We start from the raw sequence: 18,613 nt of genomic DNA, 5'->3' as shown, positions 1-18,613 counted from the left end.
GTTCTCTACTCGAAGGCTGAGAGCTCTTCTCATGATAGCCTGCTGTGAGGTCACTTCCACGAGCCACATGGTAACTAATCTTTTTATCTTAACCTCTCTCTCTCTCTCGATCGAGAAATAATCCGGGGTTGGATTATACAATCTCAGTCAGTACACACATTCCTTGTTTATTTTGTTGCGGCGGTGTAAACTTCAGTCAGGCTTTAGCTGTGCAGAGAAAACATGAAGTACTTTTAAATCATGAACTTAGGTTCGCTTTGTAAGAGCAGATAGAGATTCTGTTAGTTTAAGTTATGTGTGCGTGTCATTTGACTAAGTGATACTGGATATATCTCAAGAAGAAGAGATCGCAAGTCAGACGCCAGGTGTGTGTATATGACAGGAAGGAGAGAGAGTAAGGAAGGTTATATGAGCAGACGGCTTGTTACACGTTTGAGCTGTTTGACCTAGTTCTCCAGAGACCTTTTCTGCCCTGAAGACACAGATACAGTCTGCTCAAAGTCATAAGAGAATCAGAGGTGCTTCAATGACATGCACAAACATGATAGAGCCTTTTTACAAGCATTAATCATTAAACGCCATTCAACGAGAAAAGCCATGTTCATTTCACTAGAGATAAAGCAATATATTAGACAGGCCAATTCAGCTGTTTGCTATTAACATGTTCATTATTGTGCTAACCTTGGAGTTAATGTATTGAGTATTTATATTTTGAGATTTCTTGTAGTTACCTAGGTGACAAATTCTGAGAATTCAAGAATCATTTTCGACGCATTACAAAAATGTTTGAGGCCTTGAAGGTGCAGTATGTAATATTGACAACTAGTGGTTGAAATGGGTACTGTAGTCCAAATTCAAAATATTGAAGAAAGTTGTTTTCCCCGCCCCCTCCTCCTCAGACTCGACGCTGGTTGCCAGTTTGAGGACATGCAACAGGAACGAGTGCAACTGACAATGAAAGGCAACAAGCCAAGTTGATGAGTTGATTTACCCGCGTTTTAATATGCCTCTGGTTCTAGAGCTTTTTAAATGGAAACCAAGGCTTTTAAAGGAGAACTCCGGTCAATTTTAACATTGAGCTCATTTTTTTGTACATTTGGAGTGCTGTCAATACAGAGAACAACGACAAAAATCGGTGTTGCCTACACCGAGTTATTCTATTTTTAAAATTTGCACCCTATTGACTTCAATGGGGCAAGTAGTAAGCCTGCTTTTTAGCTTCTTAACATCCTTGATGTGTCATTACAAGTGCACAGAAAATGTGAGTGATTCCTTCCGAGTGAACACGGGTGAATCTGACTGCAGTAGATGTTAGAGATATTAATAAAAATGAAGTTAATTCAGCCAGCGCTCATACCTCTGTTTACATCCTGTTTTCGGTGGAAGGCCATAGTAATCGATTGTCGAGTTCACGCGCGTGATCACAGGTACTAAACCTATGCGCGTGAACTCAACAATCGATTACTATGGCCTTCCACCGAAAACAGGATGTAAACAGAGGTATGAGCGCTGGCTGAATTAACTTCATTTTTATTAATATCTCTAACATCTACTGCAGTCAGATTCACCCATGTTCACTCGGAAGGAATCACTCACATTTTCTGTGCACTTGTAATGACACTTAAAGGATGTTAAGAGGCTAAAAAGCAGGCTTACTACTTGCCCCATTGAAGTCAATAGGGTGCAAATTTTAAAAATAGAATAACTCGGTGTAGGCAACACCGATTTTTGTCGTTGTTCTCTGTATTGATAGCACTCCAAATGTACAAAAAAATGAGCTCAATGTTAAAATTGACCGGAGTTCTCCTTTAAGGTTGGGTAGAATCTACGATCTGTGATTCAGTTTGTTTGCTGGCTTCCATGGCTGCAATATGCTGTGTTTTCCTCCAACTGGCAACCCGGGGTATCGAAACACTATTGGGTAAATTGTCAGTGGGCGGGATCACACATTCCAACACCGAAGTTTTTCAGATGCAAACATATTATGGTATTTTTATGCTTCAGAGCAGTAAAAAAATACAGGCAGCACCTTTAAAAATGATCAATGAACCTAACATTTAGTGGGATTGTTACATTGCAACACAGCTTCAGTCAACTGTATCGAAACTCAGTACTATATTTATTGTTAAGGCCTGACCCCTAGGAAATGGTGAAATAATACTGAGTGAACTGATGTCATTTGATGAGTTTGCAAAATGCCTTTTGTCGTCACCATCACCGCAGATTAAACCAAAGAGCTTTTAGCCAAAATGAATTTTGAGTGTGAAAATGTCTGTTAAAATAAAAGCATTAAGCGTTGTCATATGCTTGAACCCAAATTATGATTCATTGGATGTATTTTATGGAAAAATCTCTATTCCGATTCATGAACTGTGCCAGTAATGCTTCAGTTGATGGTGTATTTGCTCCTTGTGGTCTGCATTTACTTGTCTTATCTTCCCTCTCTTCCACTGCGGTCGAGTCATAAAAGCCCATTTCCCTGATCTCTGTCGGCCTGTTACCGCTTGATGGCTAGCTGCCATGGTAACCGACAAATTTGATGTCATTGTAAATATCTGACATTTTTATATGAGCATACACGGATAATTCACATATGAGGGCCGATAATAAGTATTCTGCACTGAAAAGAGCTTTTCTAAAGCCATACTGATGGCTCATAACTTCATAAATTGCAGCCTCCATCTGTCTCTTGTTAGCGGGTTTGTACGTGTTGTGATGCTGAATGTAGCTGGCTGGGGAATGGCCTGATGAAAACTATCAATCCCAACAGTTTTGTAGAAGAGAAAATTGATTCAGGGAAATTTAAAAGGATAATTCACCCAAAAATAAAAAAATCAACCTGCTTTTATCATTTATTATTTTTCATATTAGCTAAAAATATTCATCTCTTCCTTAGCTTACAAATCTAAATTATGCTTTAAATAAGCGAAAGCACTATTTTTGTACTGATTAGAGTTGTCAGGGAGATTCTGCAGAAGGGAATATTTTCAGAATTGAAAAGAATGAATAACCATTTCAATTCTGAAGCTTTTGAATCGCTTTAAAAGAAATCAGTGGTATTGAGTACTTTTATGGTGCCTTTTTAGTCTGTTGGGAACAGCTTGACAGATTCTGCTATGGTAAATATCTCCTTTTGTGTTGCAAGGAAGAAAAAGAATCGTACAAGTATGACGTGGATGAATAATGGTCAGTCCATTTCAAGTGATCCATAAATTGTAAAGTTAGATTCTTTTTAAACTGTTCTATTTTTCTTTTTAAATGATTCACATCTATTTATTGGTATTGCAAAACAACCAGTTTTTGATTTTACTTGGCTTAACCATGGCAACTGTCTACAAATAGGCTATTGCTTCTACAGATGTTTATGGGAACCTCAGTATCTCGGTTTAGGATGGTCCTAACTCTGTGGAACAAAAACTGAAGTCCAAATGTTGTGATCACAACCTCAGTCTTTATTTTATTTATTTTTGTGTTGGGTACCAAAGTAAGAACTGTGCGCATGAAGAAATCTCTTCTGTCCACTGGACCACTTGAGATGAATTGACCTGTAAATTATGATTGAATTTTAATTTTTGGATGAACTACCCCTTTAGTTTGCCTGAATGCATTTTATGTCCTTCAGGACTATAGGGATGGCTTATTATTGCCAGCCTATTGCACATGTTCATAAAGTGGCAGGTTCATTTCCTCATTCCAAGAGTTTTATTTTCTAGCTTAATCTGATTCTTTACACTCCATTTGGTCCACAGCTTATTTCAGGCCTAAAATGCTGACCTAATCTTTGCTATTATGGTATAATAAAAATAAAAAAGGGGAAAAAAAAGAAGAACCATTTTCTTCATCCAATGTCGTTATTTTTGAGAAATCTTGAACCGTTATGTTGCTTATGTTCTTTTTCAGTTCTGGGCAGTGATGGACTGTGACTGAAAATAAAAATTGGCTCCTTGGCTTATTTCCTGTTCTAATAAACTATGCATCCTTTTGGATCCTGAGGCAGTTTCATGGCCATGTTTTTCTGGATTTTTTTTGTCATCTATTGGCTGGCTACAATATTTATTAAAGCTTTTTCTTACAATTTACTACTTAAGACATATGGCATCTTCAATAAATAATCAACAGTGTTATACCTTTTAATTAATTGAAATGTGCAGATATTTATTTATTTATTTGCACTTTTAACTGTTTCATACGAGTGAAAACACAAGGTGCAGGCATGTTAAAACTTAATGACGCTAATAAAAAAGATAACTAAAACAATTAAAAAAAAACTGTGTTCATTGAAATAAAGCTGAAAATAAATATAAATATTAGATGAAAAACTTACTAACTGAAAATAAGTTGAAGTTCTACAATTATTAAAACTGAAAGAGAAAATTTAAATATAAAAAAATTCAAATGGCCATTTAAAAAAAAGTAAACTAAACACAAAAAGCTAATTCAAAATATGAATAAATATATACATATTAATAAATCAAATGAAAATTCAAAATATGAATACTAATAGTAATAATAGTATATAAAAAATACAAAAAAAAAAAATTTCAATAACAACCGAAAGTTTAATATGAAATTTATGGAACTGAATACAAGCACTTTTATGAGCATATTTTCATCGTATCCTTTTTAAAGTTATTCATTTTATTCTCTCTCTCTCTGTTTCCTTACAGGCGGAGAGAGGCGGTGACTTGAACACACTTGGCGTGCCGACGGTCATGCGCAGAGGTGGTTCTGAGACGTGTTTAGACCTGGATTCTGATCTGGCGGTACGGGACACCCCACGATCACGCTCTGGTCTGGATAGCCTGCAGCAGAAAGTGCTAAAAGTGAAAGAGCAGCTGCGAATCGAGCAAAACTTACAGGATGAAAACGTAGCGGAGTATCTCAAACTCATCAACAGCGCCGACAAGCAGCAGAGCGGCCGCATCAAACATGTGTTTGAGAAAAAGAACCAGAAAACGGCACACAATATTGTTCAGCTGCAGAAGAAGCTAGAGCAGTATCAACGCAAGATGAAGGAGTGTGACATCTCGAATGGGACCAAGCACACGCCCACACACTCCAAAGAAAACGAGATGCCCAAAGACAACCTCAAGGAAAGCGTGGTCATGGGAAGTGGGCGCCACGTGCATTTGGACAAAGTCAGAACTGTTGGCCCTGGAGTTTCGCTGTCACCGCCGTTCTTCTTCAGCAAGCCTCGAGAGATAGCAAACCTCATTCGCAACAAGTTTGGTAGCGCGGACAACATAGCACAGCTAAAGAGCTCCATGGAGACGGGAAGCGGGCTGCAGGCGGAAGGGGGAGCCCGAACTCTGAGCGGCAGCGCCACGCTAACCCCTAAACCCAAATACCCGAGCGATGACGAGTGCTCCACAGGGACATCGGTGTCGATTGAGAGTAATGGTCATGTGACTGGATCGGGCGCGACAGGGCAGCACAGCGGGTCTGCGAGAGGAGGAGGCCAAGGGGAAAGCAGCAGCCGGCTGGTGGAAGCCTGGGAGGAGATAAGGGAGTTGAGGGAAGCTCAGAATCTACTGGCAGACGACATTGACACTCTGAAGACCCAGTTTAAATGTGAATTTGAGAATATTACACAAACACTACAAGAGGAGCGGTTCAGGTTAATAGTCTTTCATACTCTATTTTCTAATGCAAACACAACTGTGATGTGTTAATATAGTATTAATAGGGATACACAATACATCTGTAGCATATCGGTTATTGGCAAATATTAGCGTATTTGTTAAATGTAATATTTCACAAATCTCAAAATGAATTTCATGTTGTTCCTCTATAAGGTGTGAGCGATTGGAAGACCAACTGAATGACCTCACTGAGCTTCATCAGAATGAGACTGCAAATCTCAAACAGGAACTAGCAAGCATTGAGGAAAAAATGGCCTATCAGGCCTATGAACGAGCCAGAGATATACAGGTATATACAGACACACACATGCAATGACACATCTACTATCCTAAAGTTATGTACAGCGCTCAAAAGGAATATCAGCCTAGTGTTATGCCTTGTACAATCCAGCCACAACGTGATAAAGCAATGAAATTATCTTTTCCATGTTAATTTGAGCTTTAGTCCAAACCAGCCACAACTACAACAACCCACAGTAAAATCTTACTCCACATACAGAAACTGTACTGAAAAACACTGCAGGTCCAACGTTAACCCCTGATACTTTAGTTTTGATGTGAATGCTTAGTGTACGCAAGCAGAAAGTATACTTCATTCGCAGCTAACACATGAGCCCTAGAAAGTTTTATCTTTGTCCAGTGTCTGTGCTATTTCTCCAGCCCGTTCTCATCCCAAGGCGTCATACTGACGCTTTTGACATTTCGTCTACATCGAACGCACATGGCACCCTTTAGCGTCAATATGAGACACAGATATATATGGGCCAGAAGGCGCCTCCTAGCGGTCTAACCCTAACCCTACCCCAGACCTAAACCTACCCATAACCGAACAAAGCTCTGTGCGTGTCATATTGACGCTAAAGGGTGCCATGTGCGTTCGATGTAGACGAAATGTCAAAAGCGTCAGTATATGACGCCCTAGGATGAGAATGCGTTGATTTCTCTCCAAAAGTCATGAGAGATAAAGATGTTTTTCTAATATTTATAACTAGTTGCGGGTATCTCTGTCGGTGTTGCCACACTGTGGACCAACCAATATGAAAAAAAAAAAAAAAAGGGCTGCAAGCTGACAATGCTGATGATAAAATTACACACACCCTCTCTAGGGTGACCCAGTCCAGAAATTGGGAACTTTGTTCTACTTCCCGCAAGACGTTAGCAGTTTCAATAATGTTTTACGGGACATGCAGGACTGTCCTGCAAAGTCACATCTACATTCTTTCAACAGAGCAATAACATGGTAGTCACCCTAACCCTCGCATATGTGTAAGAACCACAGTATACATTGGGCTTTACTGTAACTCACATCACTTTTAAGTGAGAGGCTATTTCTGTGCCTCTCGTGTACTAAACGAAATTTCAAACAGTCCCTTTATCTACCATTGGCTGTGCAGATAATCCCGCCCCAAACTTACGTCATTGATTGAGGCAGTTCAAGCTGGGCTGCGTTTTTCGTACAACAACATAACTTGCTGCCACCTACAGTACTACCGTAGTATGTGATGCATCGTTGGAGAAATTATCTGGCTAGTCTAGATAGAAACTGTAGTGGCTTATTGCATATCGGCCGTTCAAACCAACAATATAGAACGTCATGCAGGTGGTGGGGTAATAACTTCAATTAATTAATCGGTTCAAGATCAAATTTTATATATATATACAATACATACATATGGTAAATGCTTAAGAGTAAATGATTGGATCATTATTGCAGTGATTATTATTATGTAGGCTATTATGTTTCTAGCATGTTATATGTTTGCATCAGTTCTTCTAACCCTAATAAGATCTTTACCAAAAATGTATGCACCTCTTGATGGAGATAAATGTTGTGATGTTATTTTTGGTCAAGATCTTGTATTGGCAATGCAAGAGTCGAGCACTCTGTAAAGTCTCTTCCGGGACATCCCAAAGACTTTCAATGCATTTAAGGTCTGGACTCAGAGGTGCCAATTCATGTGTGAAAATGATTCTTCATGCTCCCTCCCAACCATTCTTTCACAAAAGAGCCTGATGCATCTTGGCTTTGTCATCCTAGAATATGGCCATGATGTGTCTTCCTACACGAAAAGCGACACACTCCATTAATTAGGGTTAGAGGAACTGTTGCCAAACATATAACCTGCTAGAAACATAATAATCACTGCAATAATGATCCAATCAGAGATTCTTAAGCATTTGCCAATTTAAATCCAACACCGACTTTTTTTTGGCTGGGCAGTGTATATATAGTGAGAGAGATAATGAAATGTATAGATTGTACAGCATGTTAGCATGAGAAACGAGCTGTAGTTCAAACCATACGACTTTGTGTTTTGTTGGCAAACTTTCATTGGTACTATGGTTTTGGGAAACACAGAATCATTGAACTATGTTGATAATGATGGAACTTACAACCATAGCACACCCCATACCCCGCAGGTCAGGATGCTGATGATCGCAAAGTGTGATTATTGATTTTGGTTTAATAAACTAGAAGTTAATCTTGAGCACTTACCTTTTAAACATAATTTGGCCATTCAGTTTATAGATTTTTCCTTCAACAAAAGATTCCAAAACAAGCCAGAGCATCAAGCTTTTCAAAACAGACTTTAAGTGCAGCGACAGCAATTTCCATCCCCTGCTTAAAGTGCTCTATAATCGCTCCAGTTTTCCAGCTGCTGTTTTATTAAATATCAGCAATCTTGGAACGCTGCTTAGCCAATCAGATTTGACAACTGGAATTGTTGCATCTCTGTCTCTCCCTCTTTGCAGGATGCTTTAGAAGTTTGTCAGACGCGAGTGAGTAAGTTGGAGTTACAGCAACAGCAGCAGCAGGTCTTGCAGTTGGAAGGTGCCGACGCCAAAGTGCTGCTGGGAAAATGCATTAACATCATGCTGGCCATCGTCACTGTGATCTTGGTGTGCGTCTCCACGGCTGCTAAGTTTTCCGCTCCGCTAATGAGAAGTCGTCTACATGTGTTCGGGACTTTCGTATGCGTTTGTCTACTGGTGTATGGCTGGAGCAACTGGGAGCACTTGCAGTGTGCAATAGAACGAATGCTACTGCCTAGATGAGGGACGTAAAACATGCGTGTTGTATGCCTGTTCAGTGGCGTTCGCGTCAGATAAAGTACTCCTCCAGGGATCTTCCCTTCACAATGTGACTCATAAGACAATGGCTTTAACATACACTTTTGGTCCATTTTGTGGTTGTGTGTAAGTGAACGAGATAGTATTCATGATGTACTGTAGCAGAAACGGGTCCATCTCTGTGACTGTATTGTTATACTTTCGAATAACATGTTTCCATTCGTCAGCTGTGTCTTAAAAGTCAAGGTTTACCACCTTTTTTACACATTTTATTTGCTTTCTTAGATGGCGATGGAATGTTTGTGCTCACAAAAACAAATCTGGGTCATATTTCATCCCTCAATCAATCATAAGAAATATAAACAAAAAAAATTACATAAAGAAAATTAAGACTATTTAAGGACCAAACATTCTTTATTTTATTTTTTTTTGCACTGACTGTCATAATTATACGTTTTTATAGGTGTTTTACTTCTGAGTACTTGTCATTATTCTTGATTTTCATTAGGTTCTTATTACTGTGAAGAATGTGATTCTGGAAACAATTTACAGTAATTTTAATATAGGAAAATGTTTTTCATTTTAATAAGGAGAATGAGATTTTATTGCAGTAATGAGATTTTTGGGGAAATGTGATCAATTATAAATAATGTTAGAATGCAGAGCATGTAATTGTCTTAAAGGGCTTGATTTTCTTTATGCAAAAATGTTAATTTGGAATTTAGGGTGAAATACAAACCAGACATGTTTTGGTAACACTTTATTTTACAGTGTCATTGTTAACTACATATGTTACATGTACTTACCATAGTAATAACAGTAAATTAGTCATAATTACATGCAACTAATCCTACCCTAACCCTATAGTAAGTACATGTAGTTCCTTAATATTATTCAGTAGCCTACTTAATATATGATCACACTAACAATGACACCTTAAAATAAAGTGTAACCCATGTTTTTGACATGCTTTGTGAGTTTCAATCGTTTACTAAGATTATTTGTACTAATGAAATGGCCTGAAGTTCTTTTCACCGACACTTTAAACAGTTAAAAAGTTTGAGAATCTGTTTTTTTAAATTATTATTATTCTTTAGTCTGATCAGCGGTGCTCTGTACTGACCACAAAAGATGGAAACAAACACTTTATTTTTGTTTGCTAATAGAAATGCCTTAGGGGTTTAACAACAGAAGGAAACCAATGTCTCTGTTAAGTTTATGTAACGCATTCTGAACTGTTCTTTGTGGAAGTTAGAATTACTATTTTTATATATTTTTAAGTAGCTTTGTTTAATGTAAGCTTTAATGATTCCCACAATGCAAACTGATTTAGCCTAAGCATTACTACAACTGTTCCTTTTGAGTGTGCGTGTGCCTGCCTGTGGTTTTGACTGAAAATGATACAAGCCACAACTTCTGAATTTACCCATGAACCTGAACTAAGATGTGGTGTAAAATTAGAGTTTTAGGGGCCTTTTTTTCTTTAAGCATGGGAAAAGTGATTTTATTTGTTTTATACATGCTTCAGTGTCCATCCGGTAGAAACTGGTCTGGTTTTAATTTAAATATGGTCAAAACCTAAAAATAAATCGCCTCAGTTTCTCTATTTTATGATTCTTTCTTTATTCAACTCTCATTTGGTGGAACCATTTATTGTGAACTAAGAAACATTTCTTGTGAAAATGTTATTAGCTATGTTCATTTCTTTTATACATCCCTACCTGTACTGTTTGATATTAGTTACCTGAAACATAATCCTTTGCGAGACTTCAAGGCTTGAATGCTTTCATTATTTTCAAAGGTCACCGATGACGCTTGTGCTTCACTTTCAGATGGTTGTCGCCCTCTTTTGGTTCATGAAGGAAACGGAGCACGATGAACTCCGGTATGAAACTATGGAAAAAAGCTTCAATTAACATATCGTCGGACTCCGTATCAGTAAAATAATAAACTAAGCGGAATGACAATCCACACCATTATATTTAACAAGAGTCCCGGCTAAAAATACGACAACTTTACTTTACATTTTGGGTAGATAGACCGCTGAAAACGGTTAAAAAACTACTAGCTATAAGTTACCTGTTAGTAGAATAGCGTCGCTGCTTATAGTTAGCTAACGTTACTCCAAAACTGGTTAAACGTTTTCAGTCAAGACTTTTTCTTTTCATGTAGATATAGCTATTCACACTCCTGTTTTCTTGACTTTTTAGGGTTGTCATTGCGTTTGTCATTTAACGGGCTTTTCTCCGTCTCCATGTTTTAGCTACTCTCAGAAACATCCACATTGAACGACTGTCGACATCATCATCATCGATGAAACCGACCGTTAGAGAAGATTGCTTCACCACCTAATTTATGCAGTTGAATCCAGCTTATTTTCTAATCATTGACTTGAAATAGTTTTTGTATTATTAAAGAACTAATATATATTTATTGTCCATAGGTATTTTTTATTTTAAAAAATGATTGGGAAAACAGGCATTCTTTGATCATTGTATTGTATATAATTGATTGAGGAATACGAAAAAGGTTGAGGTCTAACTTTAAAAAAATTATTAGGAGGATGGTATGAATGACGTCCCGGGTCACTAAAGACCAGGTATGTGTTTAAGGGTTTTAAATGGTAAGCAAACAATCAGTTCGTAATCAATGTGTTGGATGCAGGCAGGAATAAAGATCTGAGGGCAACTTGTACAGAGTATCTCTGAAACGGCAAGGCTTGTTGTGTGTTGCTCCCGGTCAGCAGTGGTGAGAATCTGGAGAACTGGTCTGAGGAGGGACAAACCTCAAGCCGGTGACAGGATGTTGGGCGCCCAAGGCTCATCGATGCACGGAAGTAACGAAGACTATCCCGTCTGGTCCGAGACAACATAAGTTCTACTGTGGCACAAGTCACACACAATTTGAATGATGGTTATAGGAGAAATGTGTCACAACAAACAGTGGATCGCACTCTGATGCATATGGGGCTGTGTGGCCACAGACCATTCAGAGTGCCTAAGATGACCCCTGTCCACTTGAGACTTGGAAGAAGGTCGCCTGATCCGATGAGTCCAGTTTTCTTGTACATCATGTGGACGGTCGTGGACGTGTGAGCCATTTACCTGGGGAAGCGATGGCACCAGGATGCACTGTGGGACGATGACAAGCCGGTGGAGGGAGTGTAATGCTCTGCTGGGAAACCCTGGGTCTGGCCATTCATGTCAACTTCAACTTGAAATGTGCTACCTCAATTCAATTCACATTTATTTGTATAGCTATCTACCTAAATATTGTTGCAGACCAGGTACAGACCAACAGTGTCCCCTTTCAGCAGGATAATGCACCCTGCCACAGAGCACACATTGTTCAATGGTTTGATGAACGTGATGAAGAGTTCAAGGTGTAGCCCCCTGGCCTCCAAATCCAATCCAATTGAGCATCTGTGGGATGTGCTGGACCAACAAGTTTGATCCACAGCGGTTCCACCTCACAACCTGCAGGACTTGAAGGATCTGCTGCTAAAGTCTTGGTGCCAGATACCACACACACCTTCAGGGGTCTTGTAGAGATCATGCATTGGCGGGTCGGCGCTGTTTTGCACGTTGAGGACCAACAGCATGTTAGGTAGGTGGTCATAATCTTTTTAACTCTATATAATGTAAATTAGTTCTTTTATCATATTGCCATTTCCAGTTTTATGAAATGAAAACAGTGGTTTATTGCTTTGCGATCAGATAATTTGATGGCATTTTCATTTTGACATGTCTCTGTCAGGGAATACCAGACATGGAGACAGGGAGTTGGTTCAACCCAAACAGGTATTTATTGACAGATGATATGCACAGTTAATCAGGTGAGTAATGAAGCAGTCAGAATAATGAGGAGCGGATGAATACTGAATAATCGAGTCTCTTTTCTTTTTAACAGAGGACTGGTGGTGACTAGAGCGTGAAGAGAGCACACACCTCTTGCTTGGCAGGTGTAGGGTGACAGTGACATGATGTTAATGCCAAGTATGGTAACCCATACTCAGAATTTGTCCTCTGCATTTAACCCATCCAAGTTAGTGCACACACACTGCAAAACTTGACGCACCATTGTGACGCCCGGGGAGCGATTGGGGGTAAGGTGCCTTGCTCATGTGTGCAAACTTTGGGTTACCAGTCGGAACTCGCTAACCACGACTGCCCCTGCCTCTCTCACAGACTGCCCACGACTGGGTGTAGGGTGAGTAGACAGGTAAGTATAATGTTCCAAAAAATTGCTTACAGGAGATCGCTGGAGAATTACAAGGAGACTTCACAGATAATAGTGTGTAATCCGTATTGGAAACCAGACAAAAAGTGACAGTGAGGTGTGTGCTTTTATCCTGGTGCAGATTGGAGTGCGGGTGATGGCTGAGCGAGTGCAGGTGATGGACAGGAGGGATGCTGGGAAATGTAGTTTCTGACTAGATGACTGGACTGTTGAAGATGGGCAGATGGAAAGCATTCGTGACAGTCGACCTGTCGTCGACAGTTGAAATCCAACCCGATTTGCTGTCCACAATGGAGGAGCTTCCTCTCGTTTCAGAGGAATGTTTGTTGAGATAGCTGTATTATTATTGCACACTGCAGGATTTCCAATTTCATATATATAGGGCATAATAAACTGGGTAAACTTTTTTCATAGTTCAGAAAGGGCATAATATATTAAGTGGTCTTAGTAAAATCTTATATTGCTTTTCATTGTAATTTCTTAAATGAATTGCATTCGTGCAGTTAGTAACTTATTTTAGACAATACAAAAGTGCATTTACATGGTTTTCGACTGATTATAATCTGAGCTTTCTTGGTCGTTAAGCGCAAGTGCTGTAGATGGTGACTTTCTGACTGAGTTCTTGCAGAACATCTCTGGCCTCATTCTCCAGCCCATCCAGTTCCTGAGCTTTCTCCACCAGAGTGTGCTGGTTTATCACAAATGATCTCTCCAGCTCTGGAAGAGATAAAGAGAAAGAAAAGTCAGCAATCATAGTTAAATCTATAATTTCATTTCGAGCACTGTTACCTCTTAGTCTCTGTAGTTTGCTGGTGGCGTCTATTAATAGATCTTTTGCTTCCTGTCGTAGTTGCTCAGCCTTCTGCTGTGCATCAATCACACCTGCTGCTTTTGGATCTATCAGACCGCTGACCAGCTGGTACTTAGGTTGCAGTGAGTCAATCTCCTAAAATACACAAATATACACAAGCACGTTTATTTCAAGTGGATGATGTATAGAGCTGGTAAGTCCCGCCCATCCGTAAAACCCCAAGTGGACCTCTAGGTTGAAAAATCATCAATGCAAGTGAATGGGAGAAAATAATTATTTTCTGGTCCCGTTTGAATTGTGCCATGAATGTGAACATATGTTGTCTGTGATTTTTTTATATAACTTTTCATGTTACGAGTTTGACAGTATATGGTATGATTCTTCGGCTAGCAGTTGTGGAAAAGACATAACGAGAAAGACTACGTGTCGCCTATGTGACGTCACCCCATAAAGTTGACTTACCCGTGGTTTTCGCCAACCTCAACGATTTTGCCCTCTCCCTGAAAGAAGGCGGTGAAGTGCACCAAAGACACAGTCATGTTTAGCGGGATCCGTGTGCTAGTGTCCGTGTGCGAGTGGTGGTGACGTTTCAAACGCGGCGAAAGCAGCGAAGAGTTGTAGTCCACAAAGTGCTCTCACACAAAGTCTAACCGTATCAAACTTCTACCCGCTAAATTGTAGCATTCTTTACACGAAAAGTTATATAAAAAATTTACAGACAACATATGTTCACATTCATGGCAAAATTCAAACGGGACCAGAAAATAATTATTTTCTCCCATTCACTTGCATTGACGGTTTTTCAACCTAGAGGTCCAGCGGGGTTAGCGGAGGGGGCGGGACTTACCAGCTCTATAAGAGTGTCCCCGATTTAAATACATTAAAAAAAAATTATCAAAGGAAGTAGCCAAAGGTTTTGAAAAGAACTATGTTGTCTATATTTCTATAGCTATAATCATATGCTATATACAAAAAAGTAACAGTTTAATGCCTGTGGTTAATGATTGTGTTGTAACCATCAAGTAAAAAGTAATACAATTTCCTTACAGCATATAGATCTTAATAAGTGCTGTCAAATCGATTAATCACAGTTTTTTATATAATACTGTACATGTGCAAATATATATGATTATATTTATATGTAGTATATATATAGTGTGTGTGCGTGTGTGCGTGCGTGCCCGTGTCTGTGTGTTTAAATATACACACACACGCATATATAATATATATGCATACATAAATAGGTGTGTGTACACACACATCTACATATTACATATATAAATATATAATATATCTACGTACATATATTATATAAACAAAACTTTAATGTTAGATGTGATTAATCGGTTTGAAAGCACTAATCTTAATGTTTTTTTTAGGTAAAAAGTATTTCACAAATATCATGAATTGTTAATTAATATTTGATAATTCTTTTGGGAGAGTTATACTACATGATATCTAACCTCTACTAACCTTGCCTTGTCATTATTTTTTTTCTTTTTCTTTTTTATGTTGGTTGGTGACCACAGTATATATACACTGCTCAAAAAATGAAAGGAACACTTTGAAAACACATCATCTCAATGGGGAAAAATATCATGCTGGATATCTATACTAATATGGACTGGGTAATGTGTTATGAACGAAAGGATGCCACATCGTTTGATGGAAATGAAAATGATCAACCTACAGAGGACTGAATTCAAAAACACCCCGGAAATCAAAGTGAAAAAATGATGCAGCAAGCTTGTCAATTTTGCTGAAATTTCATTGAGGCAACTCAAAATGGTACTCAGTAGTTTGTATGGCCCCCACGTGCTTGTATGCATGCCTAACAACGTTGGAGCATGCTCCTTATGAGACTATGGATGGTGTCCTGGGGTATTTCCTCCCAGATCTGGACCAGCGCATCACTGAGCTCCTGGACAGTCTGAGGTGCAACCAGGTGATGTCAGATGGACCGAAACACAATGTCCCAGAGGTGTTCTATTGGATGTAGGTCAGGTGAGCGTGGTGGCCCTTCAATGGTATCATTCCTTCATCCTCCAGGAACTGCCTGCATGCTCTCGCCACATGAGGGCGGGCATTGTTGTGCACCAGGAGGAACCCAGGGCCCACTGCACCAGCATAGGGTCTGACAATGGATCCAAGGATTTCATCCCGATACCTAATGGCAGTCAGGGTACCATTGTCTAGCCTGCAGAGGTCTGTGCGTCCCTCCATGGATATGCCTCCCCAGACCATCACTGACCCACCACCAAACCGGTCATGCTGAACGATGTTACAGGCAGCATAACATTCTCCACGGCTTCTCCAGACCCTTTCCTGTCTGTCACGTGCTCAGGGTGAACCTGCTCTCATTTGTGAAAACCACAGGGCACCAGTGGCGGACCTGCCAATTCTGGTGTTCAATGGGAAATGCCAATCGAGCTCCCTGGTGCTGGGCAGTGAGCACAGGGCCCACTAGAGGACGTCGGGCCCTCAGGCCACCCTCATGAAGTCTGTTTCTGATTGTTTGGTCAGAGACATTCACACCAGTGGCCTGCTGGAGGTCATTTTGTAGGGCTCTGGCAGTGCTCAACATGTTCCTCGTCGCACAAAAGAGCAGATACCGGTCCTGCTGATGGGTTAAGGACCTTCTACGGCCCTGTCCAGCTCTCCTAGAGTAGCTGTTTGTCTTCCTGGAATCTCCTCCATGCTCTTGAGACTGTGCTGGGAGACACAGCAAACCTTCTGGCAATGGCACGTATTGATGAGCCATCCTGAAGGAGCTGGACTGCCTGCGCAACCTCTGTAGGGTCCAGGTATCGCCTCATGCTACCAGTAGTGACACTGACCCTAGCCAAATGCAAAACTGGTGAAAAACAGTCCGAAAAGATGAGTAGGGAAAAAATGTCAGTGGCCTCCACCTGTAAAACCATTCCTGTTTTGGGGGTTGTCTCACTGTTGCCCATCTAGTGCACCTGCTGTTAATTTCATTAACACTAAAGCAGCTGAAACTGATTACCAACCCCCTCTGTTACTTAACTGACCAGATCAATATCCCAGGAGTTTAACTGACTTGATGCTATTCTCTGATTAACAAGTGTTCCCTTTATTTTTTTGAGCAGTGTATATGAAGAGTTCAGATGCAAAAACCTCTAAATGCCATCTGAAATTTCCTCCTAGAATGATCATTTTTATCAAGCTCGTATATTTAATTTCAATACTTTCACTTAAATGGCAATTAATAGGTAATTTTCATTGCCATTTAAGTGAAATTACTGAACTTAAATATATGAGCTTGATAAAAATGATCATTCTAGGAGGAAATTTCAGATGGCATTTAGAGGTTTTTGCATCTGAACTCTTCATATACTGATGCATACTGTAAGTTTAGACACCGATGCTAAAGTTGACTAAAAAGAGGAATAAAAAATCATCTTTTGGAAATTGAACTTAATGCCTTAATTAAAAAATGAGGAAAAATCCAACCTTTAAGGACACCAATTTTCTTTGTGAATGAATAATGTATCGTAAATAAATAAATATTCTTCCTTAAAATACAGGGTGCATAAGTTTGGACACCCCTATGTTAAATTCCCATAGAGGCAGGCAGATTTTTATTTTTAAAGGCCAGTTACTTCATGGATCCAGGATACTATGCATCCTGATAAAGTTCCCTTGACCTTTGGAATTAAAATAGCCCCACATCATCACATAGCCTTCACCATACCTAGAGATTGGCATGGTTTTATTTCAGTTAGCCTAATAGCTGGTTTGATTTGCATTGAGAGATGATCTTATGGAAAGTACCCCATGCCAATCTCTAGGTATGGTGAAGGCTATGTGATGATGTGGGGCTATTTTAATTCCAAAGGTCAAGGGAACTTTATCAGGATGCATAGTATCCTGGATCCATGAAGTAACTGGCCTTTAAAAATAAAAATCTGCCTCTATGGGAATTTAACATAGAGGTGTCCAAACTTACGCACCCTGTATTTTAAGGAAGAACATTTATTTATTTACGATACATTATTCATTCACAAAGAAAATCGGTGTCCTTAAAGGTTGGATTTTTCCTAATTTTTTAAATTAAGGCATTAAGTTCAATTTCCAAAAGATGATTTTTTATTCCTCTTTTTAGTCAACTTTAGCATGGGTGTCTAAACTTATGCATAGCACTGTATATATATATATATATATATATATATATATATATATATATATATATATAGTAATAGAAGATTACACAGTTATATAATTGAAGGTTATAAGATGTTATCATTATAATTTTAGGACAGTTGTATCAACCATTTTTTACTTTATGCCCCCCATCCCTGAAAAAACAAAACAAAAAAACTATATAAAAATATATATATATATTAAAAACATGTTGAACATAGAAGAGGTGTACAGTCATCATATGTGTAAATTTCTTTTAAAAGTATTTTTGAATAAATGACCAGAACATCACAGTCAAAAGACAGTTACCCAGGGGTCACCAAACTAAGGCCCGCGGGCCGACTCAGGCCCGCCACCCCCCTTTGACTGGCCCCCCAGCCCCTCTGCCCCCCACTACTTGAACCGGCCCTATGAGGCAATCCCAAAAAGTCGTCATGGACGGTACGTCATGGTACGGGCGTCACAGTTTGGTGCATACATTTACACGGAGAATACACGGTATAAAAATAAATAAAACTTGAGTGCAATTTAATTAATGTAATGCGGAACTACTGTTAGATACGCGGATTCTTAGGGACACCTAATCTGTTGCTCCGCCTTAGCTCTGAAGCTCTGAAGCAGGCTGCGGTGTAAAGATTGCAATGCTGGAATATGTTGAGAGAGAGGTGTGGGCGCGATTGAAAAG

The 18,613-nt window shown here is 39.3% G+C and overlaps 2 protein-coding genes across 8 annotated transcripts in view; one reads left to right on the top strand and one right to left on the bottom strand.

The window, feature by feature from the left end:
- tmcc3 (transmembrane and coiled-coil domain family 3) overlaps window positions 1-10,320 on the top strand; it is an 18,495-nt gene extending 8,175 nt beyond the window's left edge. Inside the window, exons 2-5 of one of the 4 annotated variants that reach the window (XR_014030097.1) lie at window positions 4,668-5,617; window positions 5,796-5,931; window positions 8,397-9,505; window positions 9,595-10,320. Coding sequence is in view for 1 of the 4 variants with exons in the window: in XM_081364100.1 (XP_081220226.1) it covers window positions 4,668-5,617; window positions 5,796-5,931; window positions 8,397-8,699 (1,389 nt within the window). In the remaining 3 variants the exon portion in view is untranslated. Of the gene's footprint in view, window positions 1-4,667; window positions 5,618-5,795; window positions 6,306-6,564; window positions 6,683-8,396 lie in introns of those variants that run through there. The other 3 variants (XR_014030098.1, XR_014030099.1, XM_081364100.1) reach the window with 3 other exon arrangements.
- Window positions 10,321-11,149: 829 nt separating this feature from the next.
- lamb1b (laminin, beta 1b) overlaps window positions 11,150-18,613 on the bottom strand; it is a 38,598-nt gene continuing 31,134 nt past the window's right edge. For all 4 annotated transcript variants that reach the window (XM_081364091.1, XM_081364092.1, XM_081364094.1 and 1 more), the window contains 2 exons: window positions 13,743-13,899; window positions 11,150-13,670 (listed from right to left, as the gene is read on the bottom strand). In XM_081364091.1, the coding sequence (XP_081220217.1) occupies window positions 13,534-13,670; window positions 13,743-13,899 (294 nt within the window). In that variant the 3' untranslated portion in view covers window positions 11,150-13,533. The remainder of the gene's footprint in view (window positions 13,671-13,742; window positions 13,900-18,613) is intronic.

The sequence above is a fragment of the Scardinius erythrophthalmus genome (genome assembly GCF_964197995.2).
Source record: "Scardinius erythrophthalmus genome assembly, chromosome: 4".
In the NCBI taxonomy this organism is placed as follows: Eukaryota; Metazoa; Chordata; class Actinopteri; order Cypriniformes; family Leuciscidae; genus Scardinius; species Scardinius erythrophthalmus.
Note: the sequence above shows the minus strand (reverse complement) of the source record. Positions and strands in the feature narration are given on the sequence as shown.